The sequence below is a fragment of the Thermobia domestica genome, chromosome 18, assembly GCF_964235325.1.
Source record: "Thermobia domestica chromosome 18, izTheDome1.hap1.1, whole genome shotgun sequence".
Taxonomy (NCBI): Eukaryota; Metazoa; Arthropoda; class Insecta; order Zygentoma; family Lepismatidae; genus Thermobia; species Thermobia domestica.
In genome coordinates, this window is record NC_137471.1 from 38384345 (window position 1) to 38407745 (window position 23401).

Consider the following 23401-nt stretch of genomic DNA (forward strand, 5'->3'; position numbering starts at 1 on the left):
AAAAGCTTACTTGTAGAGGGAAAAATCCTTCAGTTTTTTTTTTTTTTTTTTTAATTTAGCGATTCAGAATACTCCTTTAATATTCGAGTATAACCTTTTGGGATCGCAAAATGCGTCCTCTAAGCCTTTAGCGTGGAGACCCGGGTTTGTTTCCCGCCGGGAACTTATGTTCCGATTCCACGTCTCATAGCCTCGCTGCTGAAAGGGCCGGTAAACTGAAATCAACTGAATTCAACTGAAAATGCGTTCTCCATACAATTTTATAGCAAAATAACGCTGATCTATTTACTTTATTATATAATTACCCCATATTCACTTTCTCATGATTGGCAAGGTTTGCCATCTAAATTCATACAATAATACGCACTCATCTTAATATTTTTCACTTCATGGTGTAGTGGCAAGGGTTATTCTTGACCCCTTAATCTCAGTTTAGAAACAATTCGTCAGGAAATAAATATTACAGAGTTTGTCCGGGAAGTAGTAGAACTGATTTTTTTTTTCCGCCAAAACGTTCTGAAGGGGGGGAATGTTATTGTGATACTTAGGTGGTAAGGAGTCTTAGCTACCAGCGTACAAATCGACAATCTTTTCCAAGAGTACACGGAGGGTTGATCAAGTATAAGGTCAACCCCTTACAATGTGCCTTGTCATCTCCACAATGAATCGTTTGTTAGAGCAGCGTTACGCTGTGAAATTTTGTGCCAAACTCTGTGAAACTTGCGAGTGAGACCATGTCATGATCAATACTGCTTATCGAAGTGGTCCCGAAAAAAGCCCACATGAGCAATTCGAAACTGAAATTGATGACAGTTTTTTTTTTGAATGCAGACAAGTAGTTACCAGAAAGTTTGTACCGACTGGTCAGACTGTGAATGCTGCCTTCTACTTGGAAGACACAAAACGAGTCGCCTGCGTCCGTGTAGCAGTTGCTGAACCATAGAAGCTTCATTACAATGCGTTGAGAAACACCAGCTTTGTTGTCATGGACTTCCTGACCAAATATGGAGCACATAGCTTCCCCAGCCATTCTAAAGCCTAAATGTCGCTCCTGCAGACTTCTTCCTCCGAGAGAAAAGGTCATGAAGGGAAGGATGCACGGGTCGGTCAAAGCCATTTTAAATGACATAACGAGAGCTAAACAATATTCCAGTTTCTACGTTCCAGGGAGTCTTCAGTGATTTGCATATTGGCTGGAAAATCTGTGTTGATGCAGAAGGTGCGTATTAAGTGAATGTGACAAAATTATGAATACCTTCCTTTAAAAAATCAGTCCTACTACTTTTCGGAAAGACCCTGCATATAATAATGACCGCATGCACATGAATGCTGATAGTTCATGTTGGTCCCTTCGCGATTCTCCTCGACGAATCGAATGGTCGCGTACCAAAGTTAAGTCCTCGCTGATATGCTATAGTAGCTTCAACACTTCGTCGAAACTGTGCCGCCAATGGCACACAAGCGGAAATCCTTCGAGATGTCGCTATATTTACGATCGACATTTACCGGCACGTGAGCCACTAGATGTTGGCGACGTTTACGGTTTGTGGAATATTCTGTTTGTGAGTTTCGAAGGAGAGAGCATTCGACCTCGAGCACAAAAATTGTTACACATTGCGAGGTGCATTCAAAACATGTTGGAAATTTCTCGGCCCAAGTTTAAAGTTGTCAACGGCTTGCGCGGCTTGACTCGCAGCTCATTCACTATCCAGCCAAACCGAGAAGTGAGCTGATAAAACCGAACCAAGCTTTTGGCTCTCAAAAACCAACACGGCTCGAGCCGTCGGCTCAGTTGAAGTCCATAGACCCGAGCAAATAGACCCGTTTCAACCAAGAGGGCTCGAGCCAATGGCTCGCCTAAGCGTAGTCTAACCGTGGTTCATCCTAACCGAGCCGGCTCAAACCATCTGCTTAATTGAGCCTAGTCGATGGCTCATTTCAACCGAACCTTCCGAGCTGTTTGCTCAGTTCGACCAAACCGAGGCGATTAACATCATTACACGAGCTTCAGCTTAAGCTCACCTGAACCTGAAAAATGTACACAAAATACGGGAGGTAATTCGTGACATCAAAAGAAAACAAATGTCATTTTTGCGTATTGTCGAATTCCGCGTCGTCCAAGAAACAGGGGAGCTAACTTGTAATTGAGATTTGAATAATGGTAATTGGAGCGAAACAGAAAGATGTGCATATACTTCGTGAGGTGATTTGTAACATCAATAAGACACAAGTCTCTTTTCATGCTGTGGAGTTCCGTTTCTTGTGTCGCCCTTCTGAATAGAAGGCCATGGAGCTGTTTAGATTCTGCCATGACGTCACTACGAGTAGGTACAAACAAAGGCGACAGACTTCTGAGGGCGAGTGAGTGACAATTGTTCACGTGAGCTAAAAGCGAGTGGTGAAACAGTGAACGCGCTCTTTTAGTTGTGCTTTGTGTCTGTGGTGTTAAACACAGTAAATAGTTATTGCAAGTGCTTATAAATATAATTCGGAGGCAAAAGTGCATTTTACTTGTGTTCCTAATTGCAAAATGAATTACCGAAGCAGTCCAAAAGTGAGTGCATTTCAATTTCAGTTGAAGGCAATCCACGAAAAAATAGCTCCATGTTATTACCCCAGACAATACTTCATACTCACGTAATTAAGTAGGGTAAGCCTTTAGTTTCTTTCCTCTCAAGACATTTGCTAAAAATGACTCTTAAAAATGATTAATTTTTATTTAGTTATTTAATTTTTGAGTACCTACAATATTAAGCTACTTCTTTGTAGCATTGTTCACATACAAATACAGAACTTTCAGATTTCCTGTACCCTTAAAGTAGGCAGGATTTCAACAAATTGTCCCTTCGAATCCAGTAATCCAGAAACTAGGTATAGTAATTCCATATAACCTTCTTTGCAAGTAGGCAATGGAAATGTATTACATCTTCGTGAGATTCAATGATTATTATAATAATATTATTAAAGTAACGGATCAATAAATCACTACCTTGAAATAGATATATATAAATATTAGCTTCTCATATTCCCTCTTCACTACAGAGGCCTTATGACATGTATTTATACATTAATTTCGGTTGCAAAGCAACATATCTCTTAGTAATGTAGCTTGTCTAGTGCATGAATTTCAAAAGTGCAATCAAATTCATATGTAATTAACGGGTGAACTACTAATATGGGAAGTCCGTGGTGTACACAAAATTTCACGAAGAAAATGGTTCAAACATTCAAGAAAGACAAAAGCAACTAGGGTTATTATGATCTGATAACTTCCACATTATGTAATAACTACGGATGTTCATGTATGTGAATTCTGTCAAAACATTCCAATGCGAAGCTTTTCTTCTTTCTTTTCAGTCCTACACACATATTTCGATTGTGATGATTTGGAGTTGTCCATGCTAATTGTTAAAAGTGTTGGTTACAAGATGACAATCTGACTACCGAAAATCTTATGAATTCTGCGACAATCTTACTAAATTTCGCGATAATCACTGATATATTTAAATATAACAGTGATTATCTTAGCCCTGATGTGACAGCGTGTGAGCTTTTTCTGTATGGGATTTTGGGTTCGAATTCCACCTTAAACTGTAGATTATAAGTGCCACCAGGCTACAGATGTATTTTTTTGTAGACGCTCTGAATATTTCGTAAAGACAGTAATTATTTTTTCGATTTATACTATATTCTGCGACGCAACTGGTTCTTTCTTCGATGGAAACAGTTTTTGTTCCCTCGCAATTGGACATAGAAGTCTTTCATAATGTTTTCATATATATATATATCTGAAAGGTTAGCTCGTGGTGAGAACGTTTGAGTGAGCGACGAAGCTTTTCAGTGTTTCTCCCTGATTTATTAATATGCACAGTATATATTGTACAGTCATTTGGAACTGAAGTGACTTTTCTGATCATCTATGGAAATACTAGATAACCAGATCTTCGGCAGCTAGAACGACGCCAGCCACTTCGTTTTACCAGTTCGTTATCTGTACGTTCACACGCTCGAATTATGGCAATGTCCTGTGCGTCGTGGCAAGTGGACTAAAATTAACATAAATTGTTTTGCATGTACATAAAGGTGATTTAACCTGAGTGCTTTTGAAAATACGGAAGACTTGATTTAATTAGTGGTAAGTTTGCATAGTAATGCTCACGAGACGAGAATGATGGGCGAGACATGACCCTAGGGTAATTAGGGATGTATCAGGGAATGTTTAAAAATTTCCCTCTGTATACGGGAATATGGGACATTGTCGGTATATTTTTTTGGCGGGCTTACTTTTGCACCTGGAAAATTGGAATTGTGCATAAACATTCAGCCCACCGAGTAGTATTTACCAGATTTTTTTCAGATCTCTGCGTTAAAACAGGGGGGTCCAGGGGGGGCTAAAAGTTGAAAAAAGGATATTTAGACCCAAAAAATCCCGGTTTTCCTCATTTTCCCGCCTTAGATACATGATGGAGAAACGTGAGTCATACCGCCTGAAAGGCAGTTCTAAGGTGAAGAGAATGATGGGCGAAACATGACCCTAGGTTAATTAAGGATGTCTCAGGAAATTTTTTACCTGAGATCATGGTGTTTTACGGTAATTTGGGGCATGGTGGGAATTCCTGATAAAATTTCTCTCGTCCTTGGTATTCAAGATAGAAACTTGAAATTTGGCACACACATTCAGTATACGAAGTACTATTTCTCAGATTTTTTTTAGATGGCTACGTTCACACAGGGTCGTTCCAGGGGGGCCAAACTTCGAGAGAAAAAAATTTCCCTCCGAAATTTTCCCTTCGACATCATTTTTCCCTCCGCTTCTAGTATATGGTATGAGCATGCAAGTGGTACCATTTGAAAGCCAGCTCTATTCTGACGAGAATGAGGTATGAACCATGATCCTAGCATAAATAGAGACGATGCAGTAGCTGCTTGACTGAAAGTCTAAAAAATAGCCCAAAAACTCAAGATCCCAAAAGGTTTAATCACCTCTCGAAGTATGTGCACATCATTCTGTCCCGTTCCAATTGTCACGAGTCGATTTTCGATTCCAAGATTGTACCCCTGTCAATCTTACATGGAATTCGACAATATGCAAGATGACGTTTGGTCTGCTTTTGATGTCATGAGTAGTGATGGGTAAATTCCCGGGAAGATATTTTTCGGGAATATTCCTTGGAGGATTCCCAAAATGGGAAGTTTTCCGGGAATTTATGAACAATCACAAAGAAAGGTGCATTCTATTACTATATTAACATTTGGAAGTTAAATTTGTTTTTTTTTATCACAGTATATTATTACACTTGTCTCCAGGGGATTCTTTAAAATGTATATTCTGAACGGTACTATGTTGGTTTATTATATTTTATTATGTTTAGGTAATACGCATAAATGTATATTTACTTACAATATGCTCTATGAAAGTAAATATATGGACAAAATGGTATAATAAGTTCACATATTTTTCACCGCTAAACAGTTTAAATTTATAAGTAAGTGGATTTTCTATACTTGACTCTACTACTGATATTATGAAAATATTAAATTTTTAAATGTTATAAACAAATTAGATTGGGTAACTGCCGTAAGATACATGTCTCACCAATTTATCAAAATTTGCGCATACTAATTTATGTTCACAAAATTTGCAAGATACTGATTTATCTTTATAATTGAGCACGTAACATTGCCGTACACGACCTTTCTTCTTACCTATTTCTCGAAATTTTATTCATTAATTCACATGTAAGAGAAGTCCGAATACCTCTTCAGAAATTCGAGTCGGAGAGAGGTGACAGACCGACGTCTATTATTAACGATGGTTCAGGATTTATTAATAGTACTTCATCTCTATTTCTAGATAATTCTACGTTACTTTAGAAAATGGTTCCTTTTCATCATTTGTAAGTTAGTACTTTGCTACTTTTGGCTATTGTTTAGCATTGGGGGCCCAGCTTTTGCACCTACGTTTTGCGATATTCTATTCCGATGCGGTAGTTTTATATTTTCATACGTTAAACTACGTTACTAGCATTAAATTCAGACAGCACTGGAGGCCGAGCGTTAGCGAATGAAGGCGGGTTAGAGCCCCTCATGGCACGTTGTTTTCTATTTTCGTTAGTAACAGTTCATTTTCTTTTCTCACATAAATTACTTCCATTTACCTTTACGGTTTGTATAAATCCCGTACCGGTACTGTCCTAAAGAAAATTGTGTTCGATAGTCTCTTGAGTGCGTGAACACCACTATCACCTCATTCCTTCCGTAAATCATCCTACTTTTTGCTAGTTTTGGCCCGCCAATATTCGTATTATTATTACAATTACCTTACATTTTAGTGCAAATGAAAATCGAAATTAAAAAAAATCATATTATTATTTATATAAAGTACAGTCAAAGAATTTTAAAGTTTTTAACCTCCAAATTCTTTAAACCTAGAAGTAAATTATAATATATTAAAATAAAGTAATTAGTCATATGGTTCTTATAATTTGGAAGATAAGGTAAACAAACGAAAATAAATTTTTTCCCGTGAATTTATAGGCCAGGGAAAACCCGGGAATATTCCCATTTTTTAAATTCCTTCCCACCGGGAATATTCCCACTGCCCATCACTAGTCATGAGTCACGTCCCAGAGTTTGGCACTCCTTTCAAGTTCACCCTGTATACTTATATTGGTGCTCACGTCATTTCAAACTGACTCGTTTAAAAAAAATTCTGTGTCGTTTCGTTATTGGGGGTGCGGTGGCTCAGTGGTAGAGCGTTCACCTCTGGTGCTTGGGGTCCCGGGTTCGATGCCAGCCCACGCCAAGTAAACTTTGTGGTGGACAAACACCGTGTTCGTGGGTTTTCTCGGGGTTCTCCCGTTTCCTCCCACTTTCTTCATTCCACCATTTCACTCATCTCTCATCATCACCGTCTCCTTTAGCCTAACCGGCATAATCGTGGGACGTAAAACTTAAAGATTTCATTTCATTTCGTTTCGTTATTGAGACAAGACGTGATGTTAGAATTGTTCCCTCTCGTGAGGATGACTAAAAGTACTCAACAAACTAGTTACATTTCTCATGTCTGTCACTTCCCAGTTTAATGAGGTCATAATTTGAAAGGAGTTAAAACGAGCTGAACGAGCGAGCTATTTATACAAGTCGACTCGACTCAAAACACGAACTCAAAAACAGCGACTGGACTCGGAACTCTACTCGTGAAAATTACCTTTGAAACGAATCTAAACTTGATTCGAATTCGAGTTCAGTCGAGTTTTAGCTCGTCACGTACCTATCTCTACCCACTAGCGCCCAGGAGGTTACGCAGTGACGACAATATATCGAAATCGACCGACATTAGTGTAGAACCGTACGTTTTCAGCGTCGGTAAGTTAACTGGTAGCAGTGGTAATGCCATTTTAGTAGAAAGTAACCTCAAGCGTTACCATAACTATTCTGATGAGAGGAGGCAGACATAAAAATGATTAAAAATAAGACCGTTTTGGCTCGCTTAGATATAGAGTGGTACTACAGATACCATATCAGGTAAGCCACCATTAGCACCCTGAAAGGATTTGTGAAATTGCGAAAAGTAGAAATAATTGAAAAACAGTAATGTTTCGAATTCGCATCTTTCGGGGTCTGCAGGTTCATTAAGAGCAGTTAGGAGGACCTTTTAGTTTGAGTTCAGCTTGTAATAGATGTAAGACTCCCTAGCACATAAGGGAGAGTGGAAGGGAGTAATATATACAGTGATTTTAAATGATTGATATTAGTGTAGAGTCAATAGTTTCGAGATCACCGAGATAAATAGCAACACTACTGGAGAAATTTGTTTTCAAGCCATTAGTATCCCTTTGTTGGTAGAAATTGTGACTTGATAAAAAATAATCAAAACAACTGGTATTAGTATGGAATCCATAATTCTAGGGGTGCCTAAATTGATTTTCGACAAGCGCTATACCATTTAAGTTGAAGTTTAGCTTCCATTAATACCCTGTGTTGGTAGGAAGGTGTTAGCATTTAATAGGAATTAAAATCGGCGATATTAATGTGGAGTGAAAAAGGGATGAAAATTAAAATGTCTCAATTGACTGAGCTTAGTGTCGAATTTATATTTCGGGTTGTAAATCTATCAGATTACCCTATACTATTCCAGTCTCTAAGTTTAGCTTCCATTAGTACCCTGTGTTGGTCGAAAGGTGATGATATTTAATCTGAATGAAAAACGACGATAATACTGTGGAGTGAAAAGGGGTGGAAACTAAGATGTCTCAATCGACTGAGATTAGCGTCGAATTTATAATTTGGGTTGTAAAACTATTAGATTGCAGGTGCAATGCCACGTTCAAGCGTGAACGAGCATGTCGACTGGGTTGTGAATTTACAGGGGCAGCATCGAAAGCGTTGCTCACAGAGTTACACGTATTTTAATAACTGTGGATAAATGTACAGGGTTTGTCCGGAAAGTAATAGGATTGAGTCGATTTAAAAACATTTATTGAGTCAATCGTTACAATTCTTTAAAAACTTTCAAAATAGACTCCTTCTGCGTCGATGCAGCGCTGCCAGCGCGATTTCCAAGCATTGAAGGCGTCACGGAAGTCATTCTCCGGAATAGCCTTGAGAGCCGCGGTGCAAGCTGTTTGGATCCCCTCTGTCGTCTCAAAATGCTTGCCTTTCATCGGGCGTTTCAGGCGAGGAAACAAAAGGAAATCCGGGGGGCACATCTGGGCTGTAGGGCGGCTGCGGAAGCGTTGGAATGCCGGCCTTGGTCAGGTAGCTGTTCACAAGAAAGGCGGTGTGAGCCGGGGCGTTGTCGTGGTGCAGCTTCCAGTCGGCTCCGATGTCTCGTCGGACCCGATTGACCCTTCGTTTGAGTCTCTTGAGTACTTCCACGTAAAACTTGGCGTTGACGGTTTGTCCAGGAGGAACAAATTCATGGTGGACGATGCCCTTGATGTCAAAAAAGACAATGAACATCGTTTTCACTTTGGATTTGCTCATTCTTCCCTTTTTTGAGCGAGGAGACGCCGGCGTGTGCCACTCGGAAGATTGCCTCTTTGTCTCGGGATCATACTCAAAGATCCATGATTCGTCACCTGTGATTACGTTATTCAAAAATTGGGGGTCACTTTAACATGTTCAAATTTTCTTGGCACAATTCCACTCGCGGCAATTTCTGGTCGTCAGTGAGCACTTTTGGGACAATCTACGCGCACACCTTGTGCATGTTCAAATGCTCCGTCACAATTTCATGTACTACAGTTTTTGGTAAATTTAACATCTGCGCAATTAAACGAATACTTAGTCGACGATCTGAGTTCAAAACTTCGCGCACACGAGTCACATTGTCGGTGTTTGTCGAAGTCGAAGGTCTTGCAGCACGGTCTTCATCGGCGACCTCTTCCGGGCCTTCCCTAAAGACCTTGTGCCACCGAAACACACCACTTCTTGGTAAAGCATCATCTGGGTAAGCCTGCTTGATCATATCAAACGTCTGTGTCGCAGATTTACCGAGCTTAACACAGAATTTAATCGCGTACCTCTGCTCTAACGAACGCTGCATTTTCGGCTTGCACCACTCACAGAAACAGCCTGTCCTGACTCTCAGTGTGCTCGGAGACAACTGACCAGCCGCTCGTTCGTTAGCTAGGAACGCCCTCTACCAAATCCAGTCGGTGCGCGCACGCTCCGAAGTACAGTCATGGCGGAATAAAATCAGTCCTATTACTTCCCGGACTAACCCTGTATATTCTAGCGTATTCAAACTATACGCACTTAGATAGATTGCGCGTGAATATACCTCTAATACTACTACACATTCATTCTTAAATACTAATGCCAATTTCACGAAGTTTGGCAGATATCAGAAAGAAATTTTCTTTTTTCGTTGATTGTATATACAACTCTCGATTCCTTATTATTTTTTTTATCTTTTCAGTCTTTTTGATAAATATTTTCTGTATTATTTTTGTAGGAAACGAGTACTTTTACTTGGAAACATCATTTAATTCAGAATCACCTTCTAATTGGTTCATGCCCTTTACGTGATTGTTAGCAAGTAGATGTTGGAATTGTCACGATGGAAGATGAACATAAACTTACGTGTGAATTAATTTCTATGCTATCGGAAACTGGGCACGTGGCTGAAGAAAGCAAACGTTTTAATGGAAATCCAGTTGATGAAAATTGTGAGCAATTCACGGATAATAAAGAAGCCAAGCTGACAGTAGTAGGAAATGAGAGTCAGATAACACATCAGGACGTTACATCTCCAACTTCGGGATTACTACCCGTAGTGAAGCCTGAGCCAAAAATCAATGTTGATAACACATATTTAACCGATTTCGTTGACGAATTAAAAATTGATAGGTTTGCCTCATCTGTAAAATCAGCTGATTCATCGTCATTTGAGAGAATTGAAGACGGAAAAGAGGAACTTTGTAGTCAAAGGTAATTTCGTAATGTATCAAATTTGAAAATCCTGAAAATATTGTATATATATATATATATATATGTGTGTGTGTTATAATTCTTTGTAAAATATTAACATTTATTTCTTGAATATAAATCTTAATAAGCTTTATTTTTCCAGACACTGACCTATATATCAGGTTTATCCGAAAGAAAGGTCTAATATGCATATTTTTCGCATTGAAGTTCCACTGGAACTACACAGTAGGCCAAGAAACCCGAAAACATGACGAAAACCTCAAAAATGAAAATTCGTCAAAGTGTCTATCACCCAACGCATATCATCCAGGAAGTTCCCAATCGTATACAGCTGTCAGTATTACTGACATATGTTCACTGTTTTGATCAGGAGTGAAAACCAAAACAAAACTTTGTAAACATTGTATGTATTTTCTATGTTAGGAAAGGTTAATTTCGCGATATTTTTACTGACATTAGCATCATATATACCGATGAGTAACTATTGTTTATCTATATGTGTATATTTTAATTCAATGATACATATCTAGTTTTGACATTATATGTATGTGTTATATGTAATTTGTCGATCATATGGATACTTATGGAAAAGTAGGTTGTCAGTCACGAAGAAAAATACTTTTTTTTATGGTTTCGTAGGTTTGTAATCCGGGAAAAGCGGATACAAGATGGGGATTTTAGCAGTGTGGTACTTGAATTATTTATGTTTCAGAAGCAATGAACCATTTTTGCTCGTTTTTGCCTGTTTAGATTGTAAGTGCATATTTACTGTGGATGGTGTGTGAAATTTTGTTACCAAAATACACCATATTAATACCTAGTTTGATATCTTTTCAAAGCAAACCACATAAAATAACTAATGGAAAGCTATTTGACTTTCTGAGGAATGCAGAAAAGAACAGATAAGCGAAGAAGCAGCAGCTTCTGAGCTTCGTGGAAGATGAAATATTAGGTAGAGGGATGTTATTTAGTGATGACCGAAAAGCAGTAGTCACCTTTCCTATCCGATGTTTCATAACCTCGTCAAATGCAATGTCGAGTACGATAAGGTAGAGAGAAATTGTGCGAACTGGCTGAGTACTGATATTAATTTGGGTGACAGTGAACCATAGCCATCCACCTCGGCAAAAGTCAAACTCCCAAAGCAGAGTTAGTAGAAAGCAGTGAAGGATTAAAGAGAAGAAAGACAGGCAATTCAGTGAGCCAAGATTTAAAACACTCTGGTTTACCCAGCCGCGATAAAGTGCAGAGAACAAGAACTTGAGAAGTCAAAAGTACTAGAAGAAATCTAGCAAGTTCATCTGCAGCGGACAATATTATTCAGTTCTGGACACAATCTGAAAGACACTCTGCAACGTCGTACGATTTAGGTAAGAGTTTGACGTTGAATATATGGCGTTTCAAGTCCAACACAGGATGCATTTGACGATGCTAGGCGCAAATCGACATCGGTATGACCACGCAAAATTCTACAGAAACTTGTTATTTATGCGGCACAAAACCTAAAGATATGGATAGTTAGAAGACCTCCATCAACAAGCCTAAAAATCCCGACTCCTTCAGGTTTAGTCTTTTTACATTATATGTATTTATTACGTTCCTGGGGTGGCTTCTTCATGTGGCCTGAAGACTAGATATAAAGATATGGCAAGTTGGGAATGAAGATGAGAAAAGCGTAAAGGAAACTGAGTCAGACATATAAAATAAATTGAACGCTTAAGTTAGGTATCATACTTGATTAGCCAAAGCCGGGCGGGAGCGGCACAAGAAAAGAATTCAACATGGCTGGAAGGTTTTTTCACATTGCGGAAACTGTAGCTACGATAATGTGGCCCACACGAAATTCATCGAAAAGTGCTCTGTGTTACTACAAGCGTTATCTTCAGGACTGGATATTGGGGGAGACAGACTGAAAACTCTGCAAATGATATCCCGTAATTGTATATTGCAAATTACCCGTTATTCTACATGCCATGATCAGTTGAGAGGCTCGGTAGTACACTCATGTCCAAAATGATTGTCGCCTATCTATAACTGTCTCATTGTGTGAATATGATTTGATAATGACTTTGCAGGTACTTTTAATACTGATATTATGTGTATAATTGGGAAATGTATATTTGTGGTAAATTTCAAAGGAAAAGAATTATAAATACGAAAATTAGAATGAGTAAAAACGAAATGTTGATAAATGGACAAGAAAGATTTATTTTCATTTCATTGTTTTTATTTACTGCACTTTTGACATGAAATTTGCCACATACATGTCTTCGCCGATTATACACATACTAACATTATAAGAAATACCGGGCGAATTCTCTATCAAATTAAATTCCTACGACAACATATTTATAGACATGCGACAATAATTTTGGACATGAGTGTACATCAGCAGTACCGAGAGCACATTAAACAGTTCCAAGAGCATTACACACGTAAGTGCTACAAAGAAAAGGCAGTGGATTATGTTATGTTCCGACTGTTTGTGACACCTGATCTCCTAACTTCCATCTTCCGACAGGCCATGTCTCAACGAAACAGAAGAAAGCACCGTCGGGAAGTCCTTTCTCTCCTGAAGCCACACGTGCGTGCAACAAGAACTGAGTTTGATTCTGAATAAATATCCATATAAATACCTATGTATGTATTTTTCCACTTCCTTTTCATTCAACCTTGAGGCTAATACAGTGGTGGGCAATGTGAATTCTACGTTGTGAAATGAGAATGTAAAACGTGGAGCACGGAAAATCAGACAACATATTCTAAAAAGAATCAAGCTGGGAAACAGGTGAGTAACCCGAAATACGAAGACAATCAGCACAGAAAGCACAAACTGTTAAGTGATATAGGTCGTAGAAAAAAGTGGCTGCGATAGTTTCTGACGTTTCGAAGCATAATAGTGTATACCAAGTAGCTGCGATAGTTTGTGACGTTTCGAAGCATAATGGTGTATAGCAAGTATGGTTTCACTTGTTGCTAGTTTCACATCCGGTTGTTCTTAAATATGTATACTCATATTACACACACCACACACAAACATATATATATATATGTATATATTTGATTTTTTGTCCACCATTTTCACTTTTAGTATCAAATTCGTACGGAGCAATATTCTATACTTATGCATACCAAGTTCCATAAAAATTAAAACACGACTTGCTCTTTTCGCCAAGGTTTGGAAGTTCTTTGCCCACTGTGCATTGGTGAAATTAAGTTATCCCTTTTGGACCCAATTAATTTTCGGCGTTTTCCTACAACTTCAGTTAGTGGCTTATTGCTCAAATTTTATTTACCCGATTGATGTGGTTTAGAAGGGGAATGTGGCTATTTTTTGGTGTAATTTTCATTGTGGTGTTGCCAGTGGGAGAAAAATATTGGAGTGAAAATTTACAAAAATCCCTAACGAATTTCAAGATTTTTTGTAACTGCCACCACTGTTCCCATATGGTGGAATTCACCTATAAAAATCTTTTGTATGTGACAAGGTACATAGAAAATCTGAAGTCGCTGGCTGCCTTATAAAAAGAGGAAGAAAAGTCTCTCTCTCATTGTACGCAAGATATTTGTACACTTTTTCCGTCCTAGAAGCAAGAATCAAGAATTATACTTCTGCTGTAGCTTCCCTAATTGTCCTATTGAAACATTGTATGCTGCATTGTGTTTACCAGAAACGAGGCTTTCAGGTACAGGTACGCTTGTTCCAATGTCGCTAACAAGAAGGGTATTATAGAAGGAAAAGTAGGATATTTTCCGATTTTTACTCCTAAAATCAAACAATTGAAAACTCTGTTACCATACACGTCTGTAGTTTCTTAAAATAAAGTTTGGTACACCACTAATATATCCTAGAAGTATCATGACTATATCTAATAAACTAAGCATGTCATTAAAAATATCTCATTGTAGCAAAAAAGAATAACAAATATCCTTCCATTTACAGAACATGGTCTACTGTAAACCTCAAGTCTGTTTTCCCTAATTATCCTATTGAAAGTTTGTATGGTGCCTTATGTAGGGTAAAGATAAAAGAAAATTTGAAAATTCACGGATTTGTGAATTTGAGCTGAAATTTTAGAAGGAAATTCGACACTCAGAAGAAAGAAACTTATATGGTAAACTGTCCAACCAGAATTGGAAAACAAAAATATTCCGATATATTAATTAGTGTGAACACAGGAGCGGATTAAGGAAGTGACACACCTGTGTGTGTCTCTCGCCACCTGAGTCCGGAAGGGTTAACAATCATACATTTTCGGTATCACTTCCAATTGGAAACAGTATATGATCAAACGTAGGTATAAAACAATGTTCAAATGTGGATATAACGTGTCATACTACTGTAGTTTCGACTTTTTTTTCATGTATGGATTATTTGCTTGAATAATTCCATTTTTGGTCGATTGATTGGCGTTTAAGGGAAGCTTTAACTTCTTGGTTTTTCGTTACTTCTTGGCTTGGTCAGCAATCGCTAACAGTTCTAATATATCAAAAGAAGTTTTCTAAAACGCATTAAAGCAAAATATGTTCAGAATAAAATACAAAATAACGTTTGCATAAACCACGTGGAGTGATCTTGATAAAGTAAGACCAAGAAAGAAAGAAAAAATAAGAATATAACTAATTAATTAGCAATACGAATCAAGCATGTAAAGGGAATTCTCTAAAACATACTTCAGGAAACCAGAAGCATTTTAATCGCAAGAACAAATTATGAAATATGAACATTGAAAAAGTTTATCAAGATATGTATAATAGTATTAGGTGGTGGTGAATTGTTTCTAGTGTATCAGTATCCCCCCAAAATTTTTCGTATACTCTGATATATATGACACATAGTTTAAAAGTAAATGTTTGACTAACTTACAAAATTTCGATGCGAGAGAGAAAATGTTTGATGTACCGTGGGTGTTCCAGAAGCTTTAAAATTGGTATAGAAGGGCGATTGCCAATTATGTTAATATGTTTAACAAAGATGAATTTATTTTCATTTACGTGGTTCCATTCAGATTGTCAGAAGACCACACCCACTAAAAATAATTACCGAGATGTGGGGAAGGGCTTGTACTAGTGCAGCGTCTCTCTATGCACCATTAACCTCCAGCAACCAAAAGCCAACAAAAGCATAGTTATATTGCTGTAGCTCATTTCATTTAAACAAAATGATATCTAGGAGAATGTATATTCCTAAAACATTTCCATACTTTTATTAACGCTCTACGGGTCAATTCTGATAAGCACATGACATGGTGTTAGCTGAAGCGAGTGTTCGTGAGCAAAGTTATTTTCGTTTATTTTGGTAGGAAATACCGAAAACATAGGTACATGCAAAATTTCGTGCTTTCTTTCCGCATGCCGAAAGAATAGTTAACAAAATACTTCTTTCTGGTGCCGTTCGTACACAACAAAATAAAGTTAAAAAAACTTTCTTAATATTTCAATACATTTCTTGTTATTTTATTGCTGGATGGCTTATGATGGTAATCGACCATTATTTCTGTGGCTTCAACGTTCATATTGGACAAGTTCAAACATATGTCAAGCATGCAGACGGCTACGAAAATTTACCTGCGTTAAGGCTCTCATAACGGAATGCCGACATCTGACGTATAGTTTATAAACATCTCATATAGCCATGAAGCCTGTCGAAAATAGTTACAACGCAGAGTGGAGCTTCAGGGATAGAGACTTAATGGACATAATAAACTGTAATTTATGAAAAGTTTGTAAAGTAAATAATAACATGATGTTCTTTTTTTTTATTTAAACAGAAATCATAGGACCAGAAATGGTACGAAGTATCAGTAGCTTTCGAAATTCTGATAAGTTGTTCCATCTGAAGTGAAAGTTCAAATTATTAAGCAATAGATCCGTATTTTTGCATCGGATAAAAAATATTACACTTTGAATACTTCCATGATAATATGCAATTACTACTAGCACATTTATGTCGAAGAGTTTTCTTAAGTGTCTACGATAAGTCATGATGAATTATTATACCTTGAGTTCATGCCATATTACCATACAAGTTGCCAGTGTCATCAAGATAATTGTCTGGTTGAAAAGGGAAACTTTTTGAAGAAGGAAAGAGTATTTATTTAAAAAAGAGATGCATAATACGATCAGCAAGCAAAATTATTTAAGCTCAAGCCGTCCTGCGATTAGCGAAGATAGCGTGTAGCGAAACAGCTACACGTGACAATATCTTCAACGTAATCCTTGCGTGACTTAAAGAGGCACAATATACTTTGTAACTGTTTTGGGAGTTAATGCATATATTGTAATACGTACGTCGATGCCTTAAGCAAAAATCCTGTTAATTGAAAGAATTCTTATAATAGAGTGCTATCGCATTGCAATCTGAACTAAATTAATTTCTGCGCTATGTGTCCAGTCCTTGGTGCATAATTCTTCTTTCTCACTTTAAGCGAAAGAAGGCCTTTATGAAAAATACCTTTGAGATGAATGAAATTGTCAGTAGTAGATCGGAGAGAGCTAAACGACACTAAAATTTTCTGGAGAGAGAGCTATAATATTAAGACATATCGCGCTAGTTTATTAGCACTCAATTTGATTAGAGGGGGCCGCGGTGGCTCACTAGTACAGCATTCACCTCTGTTGCGTGGGGTCCCGAGTTCGATCCCAGCTCCTCCCAAGTGGACTTCGAGGTGGACAAACACCATGTTCGTGGGTTTTCTCGGCGTTCGCCCGTTTCCTGTCATTTTCTTCATTCCAATATTTCATTCGTTATAATCAGCCTTTCCTTTAGTCTAGCCGGCATAATAGTGGGACGTAAAACTTAAGATTTCATTCATTTGAAATTGCTTAGACACAATTCTTGCTTTAATGGATGTGTAGCTTGTAGTACGACTTTTGGCTTTTGGATTGGAACGATCGGAGCTTAAATTCATTAAGGTTGGAAAGTGTTTGACCCTGTAGGATTAAAGGGTTGCAGTAGTCCAAGCTTATTATCACGAGAGAAGTTCTGCAATGTGATTAATACTCCATGATTCATGTCAAACTAGGCACAGTGATGGAACGAAAATGGACAAGCTGATCAAAGAGTATCGTTAATTCAAAAATAATATAATTGTGTCTGTTACAATTATAGGCTTCTTCCGGATCAGTTACTGAGCAGGACCTCCGTTAATTTTTTAAAAGTAAACAAGACACTTCAGCACTGGTCAATTCATGGCGCAGGCGTCAAACGCCTGTTGCAATTGTCAGCCTCTTTGGGAAGTAAGAGAAATTTCTAGCTTTACGCCTTAGATTTGTTGCAATTTTGCTCTTTCATTCGGAAATCAAAAGTGGTTAATAATTGGGACGTCATGTCTCCCGACAAACGTGATCAGAACGCGGCAAAAAACATGAAGGTTATCACTGAAAACAGCACAAGTTCCAGTGATTAGATGTCTGGGACAGGCTCTACCATATTCTGAAGTGGAACTACAGGCAACTTCTTTATCAATTTTCTCAAAAATAAATGCATGATTACTCGTGATGATTTCATTACGACGATGAACATCTTTATGTTCGTGAAATATTTGCCGACCAGTACGCTTTCAGAAATAGCGTCATCGTTAAAAATTAACATCAGAATCTCCTTAATGAAGCCTGATATCTGATGGGTACTATCGTACTAGCACATTTTAGCCTTGTAAGCAGTGGTACGGTTAATTATCTTCCACATTCTTGGTTCTAAGAGTTTGAAAACTAAAGGCAATTTGCTGCTGGAAATGTTTATGTAGCAAATTGTAATCGGTTCAGCAGAGGAAACTCACGCCGTTTGATTACATCAGAAATCAGGGTAATAATGATAGAATGAAAATCGTCATGTGCTTTTATTCCGTCATTACTGAAATTGAGATACTGTTATTTAAGAATGACATGTTGGTAAAGTGAAAATGTACTTTTATCGCACGTATCCAACTAATAATCTCAAATTGATAGTTTTGTTTCCTTTCATAAATAATTTTCCCTGATCATCTTAGTAATTAAGGCACAGTGTATTATTTCGATATCATCGTGTAATTGTTATATTAGTCAAATAATTTATTAACCAGCAATGAGTCTATTCTTTTTACCATTGTTGTAACACCATTTTTTTCGTTTTTTGTTACGAAGAATGGTATCCAGTCGGTGACTCCTATTCAGTAATTGATTTTTCAGTCATACATAAAAGTATATTTTACATATTTCAGATCGCATAGCGCGGCTTGGAGTGGGTACAAAAATACACAAACACTTGAACAAAATTTCGAATTGACATTACATACTTCTGTGAACCATACAAGTGTGGAAGTTGGTAGCCATTGTTCCACTTCATTAATTCAGGTGCCAAATGATACCAAATGTTCCTTACGCGGATATCCCATTGATGGGACAGAGCACAGTGCAGAATCTATATTTGTAAATGAAACTGTGACACATACAGTCGAAACAACCGAAACTTCTATTAAATGTGCAGAGAAGTGTACTACAAAACGTGTATTAAAGAGTCATAGTGTTACACATAAAGGTGCAAGTCCAACTACTTGCCCACAGTGTTCCAAAACGTTTACCTCTAAAGCTAATTTGAAGACCCACATATTTATTCATACAGGGGAAAGACCGTATACCTGCAGCTATTGTAGAAAGGCTTTTAGTCAGAAAGGTACATTGAAATGTCACTTGCTTACTCACACAGGGCAAAGATTGCATAGCTGCACCTATTGCGGAAAGGCTTTTAGTCAGAGAGGTACTTTGAAATGTCACTTGGTGACTCATACAGGGGAAAGTTCGTATACCTGCGCCTATTGTGGAAAAGCTTTTAGTACGAAAAGTACATTGAAATGTCACTTACTTACTCATACAGGGGAAAGGCCGCATACCTGCACTTATTGTGGAAAAGGTTTTAGTCAGAAAGGTACTTTGAAATGTCACTTGCTTACTCATACAAGGGAAAGATTGCATAGCTGCACCTATTGCGGAAAGGCTTTTAGTCAGAGAGGTACTTTGAAATGTCACTTGGTGACTCATACAGGGGAAAGTTCGTTTACCTGCACCTCTTGTGGAAAGGCTTTTAGTACGAAAAGTACATTGAAATGTCACATGCTTACTCATACAGGGGAAAGGCCGCATACCTGTACTTATTGTGGAAAAAGTTTTAGTCAGAAAGGTAATTTGAAATGTCACATGCTTACTCATACAGGGGAGAGATCGCATCCCTGCATCTATTGTGGAAAGGCTTTTAGTATGAAAAGTACATTGAAGTGTCACTTGCTTACTCATACAGGGGAAAGATCGCATACCTGCAATTATTGTGGAAGGGCTTTTAGTCAGAAATCTAATTTGAAATGTCACTTACTCACTCATACAGGGGAAAGACCGCATACCTGCACCTATTGTAAAAAGGCTTTTATTACGAACAGTAGATTGAAATGTCACTTGCTTACTCATACTGGGGAAAGACCACTAACCTGCACTTATTGTGGAAAGGCTTTTAGGCAGAAAGGTACTTTGAAATGTCACTTGGTTACTCATACAGGGGAAAAATCACACAGCTGCACTTATTGCGGAAAAGCTTTTAGTGAGAGAGGTAATTTGAAATGTCACTTGCTTACCCATACAGGGGAAAGATCGCATACCTGCACCTATTGTGAAAAGGCTTTTAGTACGAAAAGTACATTGAAATGTCACATGCTTACTCATACAGGGGAAAGGTCGCATGCCTGCAACTATTGTGGAAAGGCTTTTAGACAGAAAGGTGCTTTGAAATGTCACTTGGTTACTCATACAGGGGAAAGATCGCATACCTGCAACTATTGTGGAAAGAGTTTTAGTCATATAGGTACTTTGAAATGTCACTTGTTTACCCATACAGGGGAAAGATCGCATACATGCAGCTATTGTGGAAAAAATTTTAGTACGAAAAGTAGATTGAAATGTCACTTTCTTACTCATACAGGAGAAAGACCGCATACATGCACTTATTGTGGAAAAGGTTTTAGTCAGAAAGGTACTTTGAAATGTCACTTGCTTACTCATACAAGGGAAAGATTGCATAGCTGCACCTATTGCGGAAAGGCTTTTAGTCAGAGAGGTAATTTGAAGTGTCACTTGCTGACTCATACAGGTGAGAAACCGCATGCTTGCACTGTGTGTGAAAAGAAATTTTCTACAAAGTCTGATTTAAAGAAACACACTACTACTCATACACGCGCCAAACCACATGCTTGTCCTCATTGTGGCATTGCATTTCTTAGAAGATACGACTTAAAGAATCATATGTCTATTCATACTGGGGATAGGTCACTTACTTGAACCTATTGTGGAAAGGCTTTTAGTAGGAAAGGTACTTTAAAATGTTACTTGCTTTCTTCTTTAGGTGGAAGACAACATGCTTTGCAAAAAATTTTCTTAAGAATGTCTACTTTAAAGAAAAAAACTATTACTCATACAGTCGCAAAACCACATACTTGCAGTTATTGTGAAAAACGTTTACTGGAAAATATGATTTCAAGGATCACATCATTACTCATATAGGTGTACGTCCGTTTACTTTACGCAATGTGGCAAACGGATCTCAACGAAAACTCATTTGAAGACTCACATACTTACTCATAGGATTAAGAGCCACATTGCAACACATAATGGCACAAGGCCTTGATTCAGAAAGGTTGTTTATTGGTCCGAATGTGTGTGAAAGAGCATTTAGTGCAGTATGTTTTTCACTGTACAACGTGTTATAAATACTTATACAATTGAATGTCCATTAGTTGCACTATAAGCAGCAAAAGAATTTCAAACATAACTTGCTTAACCCATTAATGCCCAGAATTCCCCAGTGGTATTTTGAAAAGTTTCTTTTAACCTATTTGGTCTCAACAGTACTCTAAAATTGAAATTAAAATATTTAAAAAAAAAAAATATTTATTTTATCTTGTTTTTTAGACCGGCAACTTAAGTTGCCAAATGGCACATTCATATTCAAATAAGGGAACATTTTGGAAAGTTACAATTTTGAGGGAGAAAATACACTGCAAAAACATAACTATTTAAATCAAGTTAATCCTTCTTTTAATAACCTTCAATTCTTCCTTCTGGAGTCTTTGAAATCAATCCAGTTGAGTCTTTCTCCTGAAAACACATTGTAGCCAAAAACAGTGCTAACTTTACGTCAATACATCATACAAAGAAAATGCTACGACGCTATGACGAAACAGACTCCGAAGTAACTTCCTGGTTAAAACTTGCAACATCAATCCATGAATTTCTGCGCTATAATGAAAAATTGCCGTGGCAACTTAAGTTGCCATGGGGACACAATGTGTGAAATATCCAGATGTTCACTGATATAGGTGAAATCTAATCTAAGCCCTTTTTGTGGCATGCCTGTCAATTACAAAAGTAATTTAATAGTCTGCATTTTTATTCATACAGTAAAAATCTTACATTATCTTAGTTATTGCGGCAAGGCTATTATTCGAAAAGACACGTCGCTGTGCTTATTCTTAAAAGGCGATTGCTTGAAAAAGAAACTGAAATGTTCGCGTGCGTATTCATACAGGTGAATGATGACATGTTTAGACTATGTGTGGCAAAATGCTTATTTAATGGAACACCTTGCTCGCATGTGAAAGTCACCATTTTTTCAAGTTTAGCGAAGAAGTGACAGAGAAGTGATATAAAGGATATAAGTTTTTTTCATATAGGAGAGGATGAAGTAGTTGCGCACAATATTCCGAAGGTTTTACTACAAATGCCATCTTGTAATTTTGGTTTGAAATAACGGGCTGTAGCCCTTCAAAACTGTCCCCTTTCTTATAATTACTATCAGTTGTGAAAAATTTGTTTTTATTTCAAAATGTCGATGAAGAAAGAGAACGTCCCCAATAATGCACGGTAATTCAAGAGGACATTTTATCTTACTACACCCGGACTTACTTTATTGTATTATTAATCAAGTAATTGTGATGAACATTAGTAATCCGAAATCTACTATGTGTTACGTAAAGAATAATTTTGCTCGTTTGGATAGAAGAAACATATAACTTGTAAACCTGGGCGTCCTTTTACGCACCAATTGTTAAAAACTTTATCTACATAAGAGCAAAGAATATTTTGTTTTCAGTATACTAAGAAAACGCAGTTTCGAATGTAAAAAACATATTTTTAAATATTTTCTTTTAAAAATTTACTGTATAAATACTGAACACTGTAGTGTAATTCAGAAGGTTTGAAGTCTTACGTCTATTCGGACAGATCATATTCTAGGTTCCACTGTAAAAAAACATTTATTGCTAAAGGCGATTTGAGGAATGACACATTTATACATTCTAGTGAAAACTCACATCATAGCACTTACTGTGGGAAGATCTTTATTCATAAAGATACTTCGAAGAAACATATTTATTTGTACATAGATAGACATGTGTTCTCTTTGGCGAAGCGTTCTGTACGACAGTTCGTTAAAAAAACTCACATCCCTACTAGTGCAGGCGAAAGGACGTTTCATTAATTATAGTATAGCGTTTATTACGAAATCTTCTAAATAATCTTGTGTTTCTTCATACTGGTTGACACCCAACTCGCTGCATTTATTGTTGCAAGACTTACTTGAAAATCTAGGATGTAGTTCACGTGGTTAATCGTAGAAACAGTTGAAAGCAATCATATTTCCACAAAGTGTGGCAAAATTTTTGATTGAAAAAGTAGTTTTAAAATATACATGCTTATTCATAAAGCTTAAAGAACAAACAGTTTCAGTCAATGTTTTATTTGAGGTGCCTACTAATAGAGCATATTCTTCACACGTCTATCCTAGTAATAGAAAAGAACACAATTAGGAATATATTGGAAAATAAAATCTTATTAACCATCTGAAATACAGCATATTTGTGGTCAACATGTAAAGGGATTCACTAGAGGGCACCCCTTAAAACTACGCATCGCAAGTCATACAAACGAAGGGTCAATCATTTGC

General features: G+C 37.4%; 1 protein-coding gene across 3 annotated transcripts in view; it reads left to right on the top strand.

Annotated features, from left to right (window-relative positions):
* LOC145675814 (uncharacterized) overlaps positions 1-20850 on the top strand; it is a 34872-nt gene extending 14022 nt beyond the window's left edge. For all 3 annotated transcript variants that reach the window (XM_081746533.1, XM_081746535.1, XM_081746534.1), the window contains exons 2-3: positions 9962-10437; positions 18639-20850. In XM_081746533.1, coding sequence (XP_081602659.1) covers positions 10067-10437; positions 18639-20739 — 2472 coding nt within the window. In that variant the 5' untranslated portion in view covers positions 9962-10066 and the 3' untranslated portion in view covers positions 20740-20850. The remainder of the gene's footprint in view (positions 1-9961; positions 10438-18638) is intronic.
* Positions 20851-23401: the final 2551 nt, after the last annotated feature.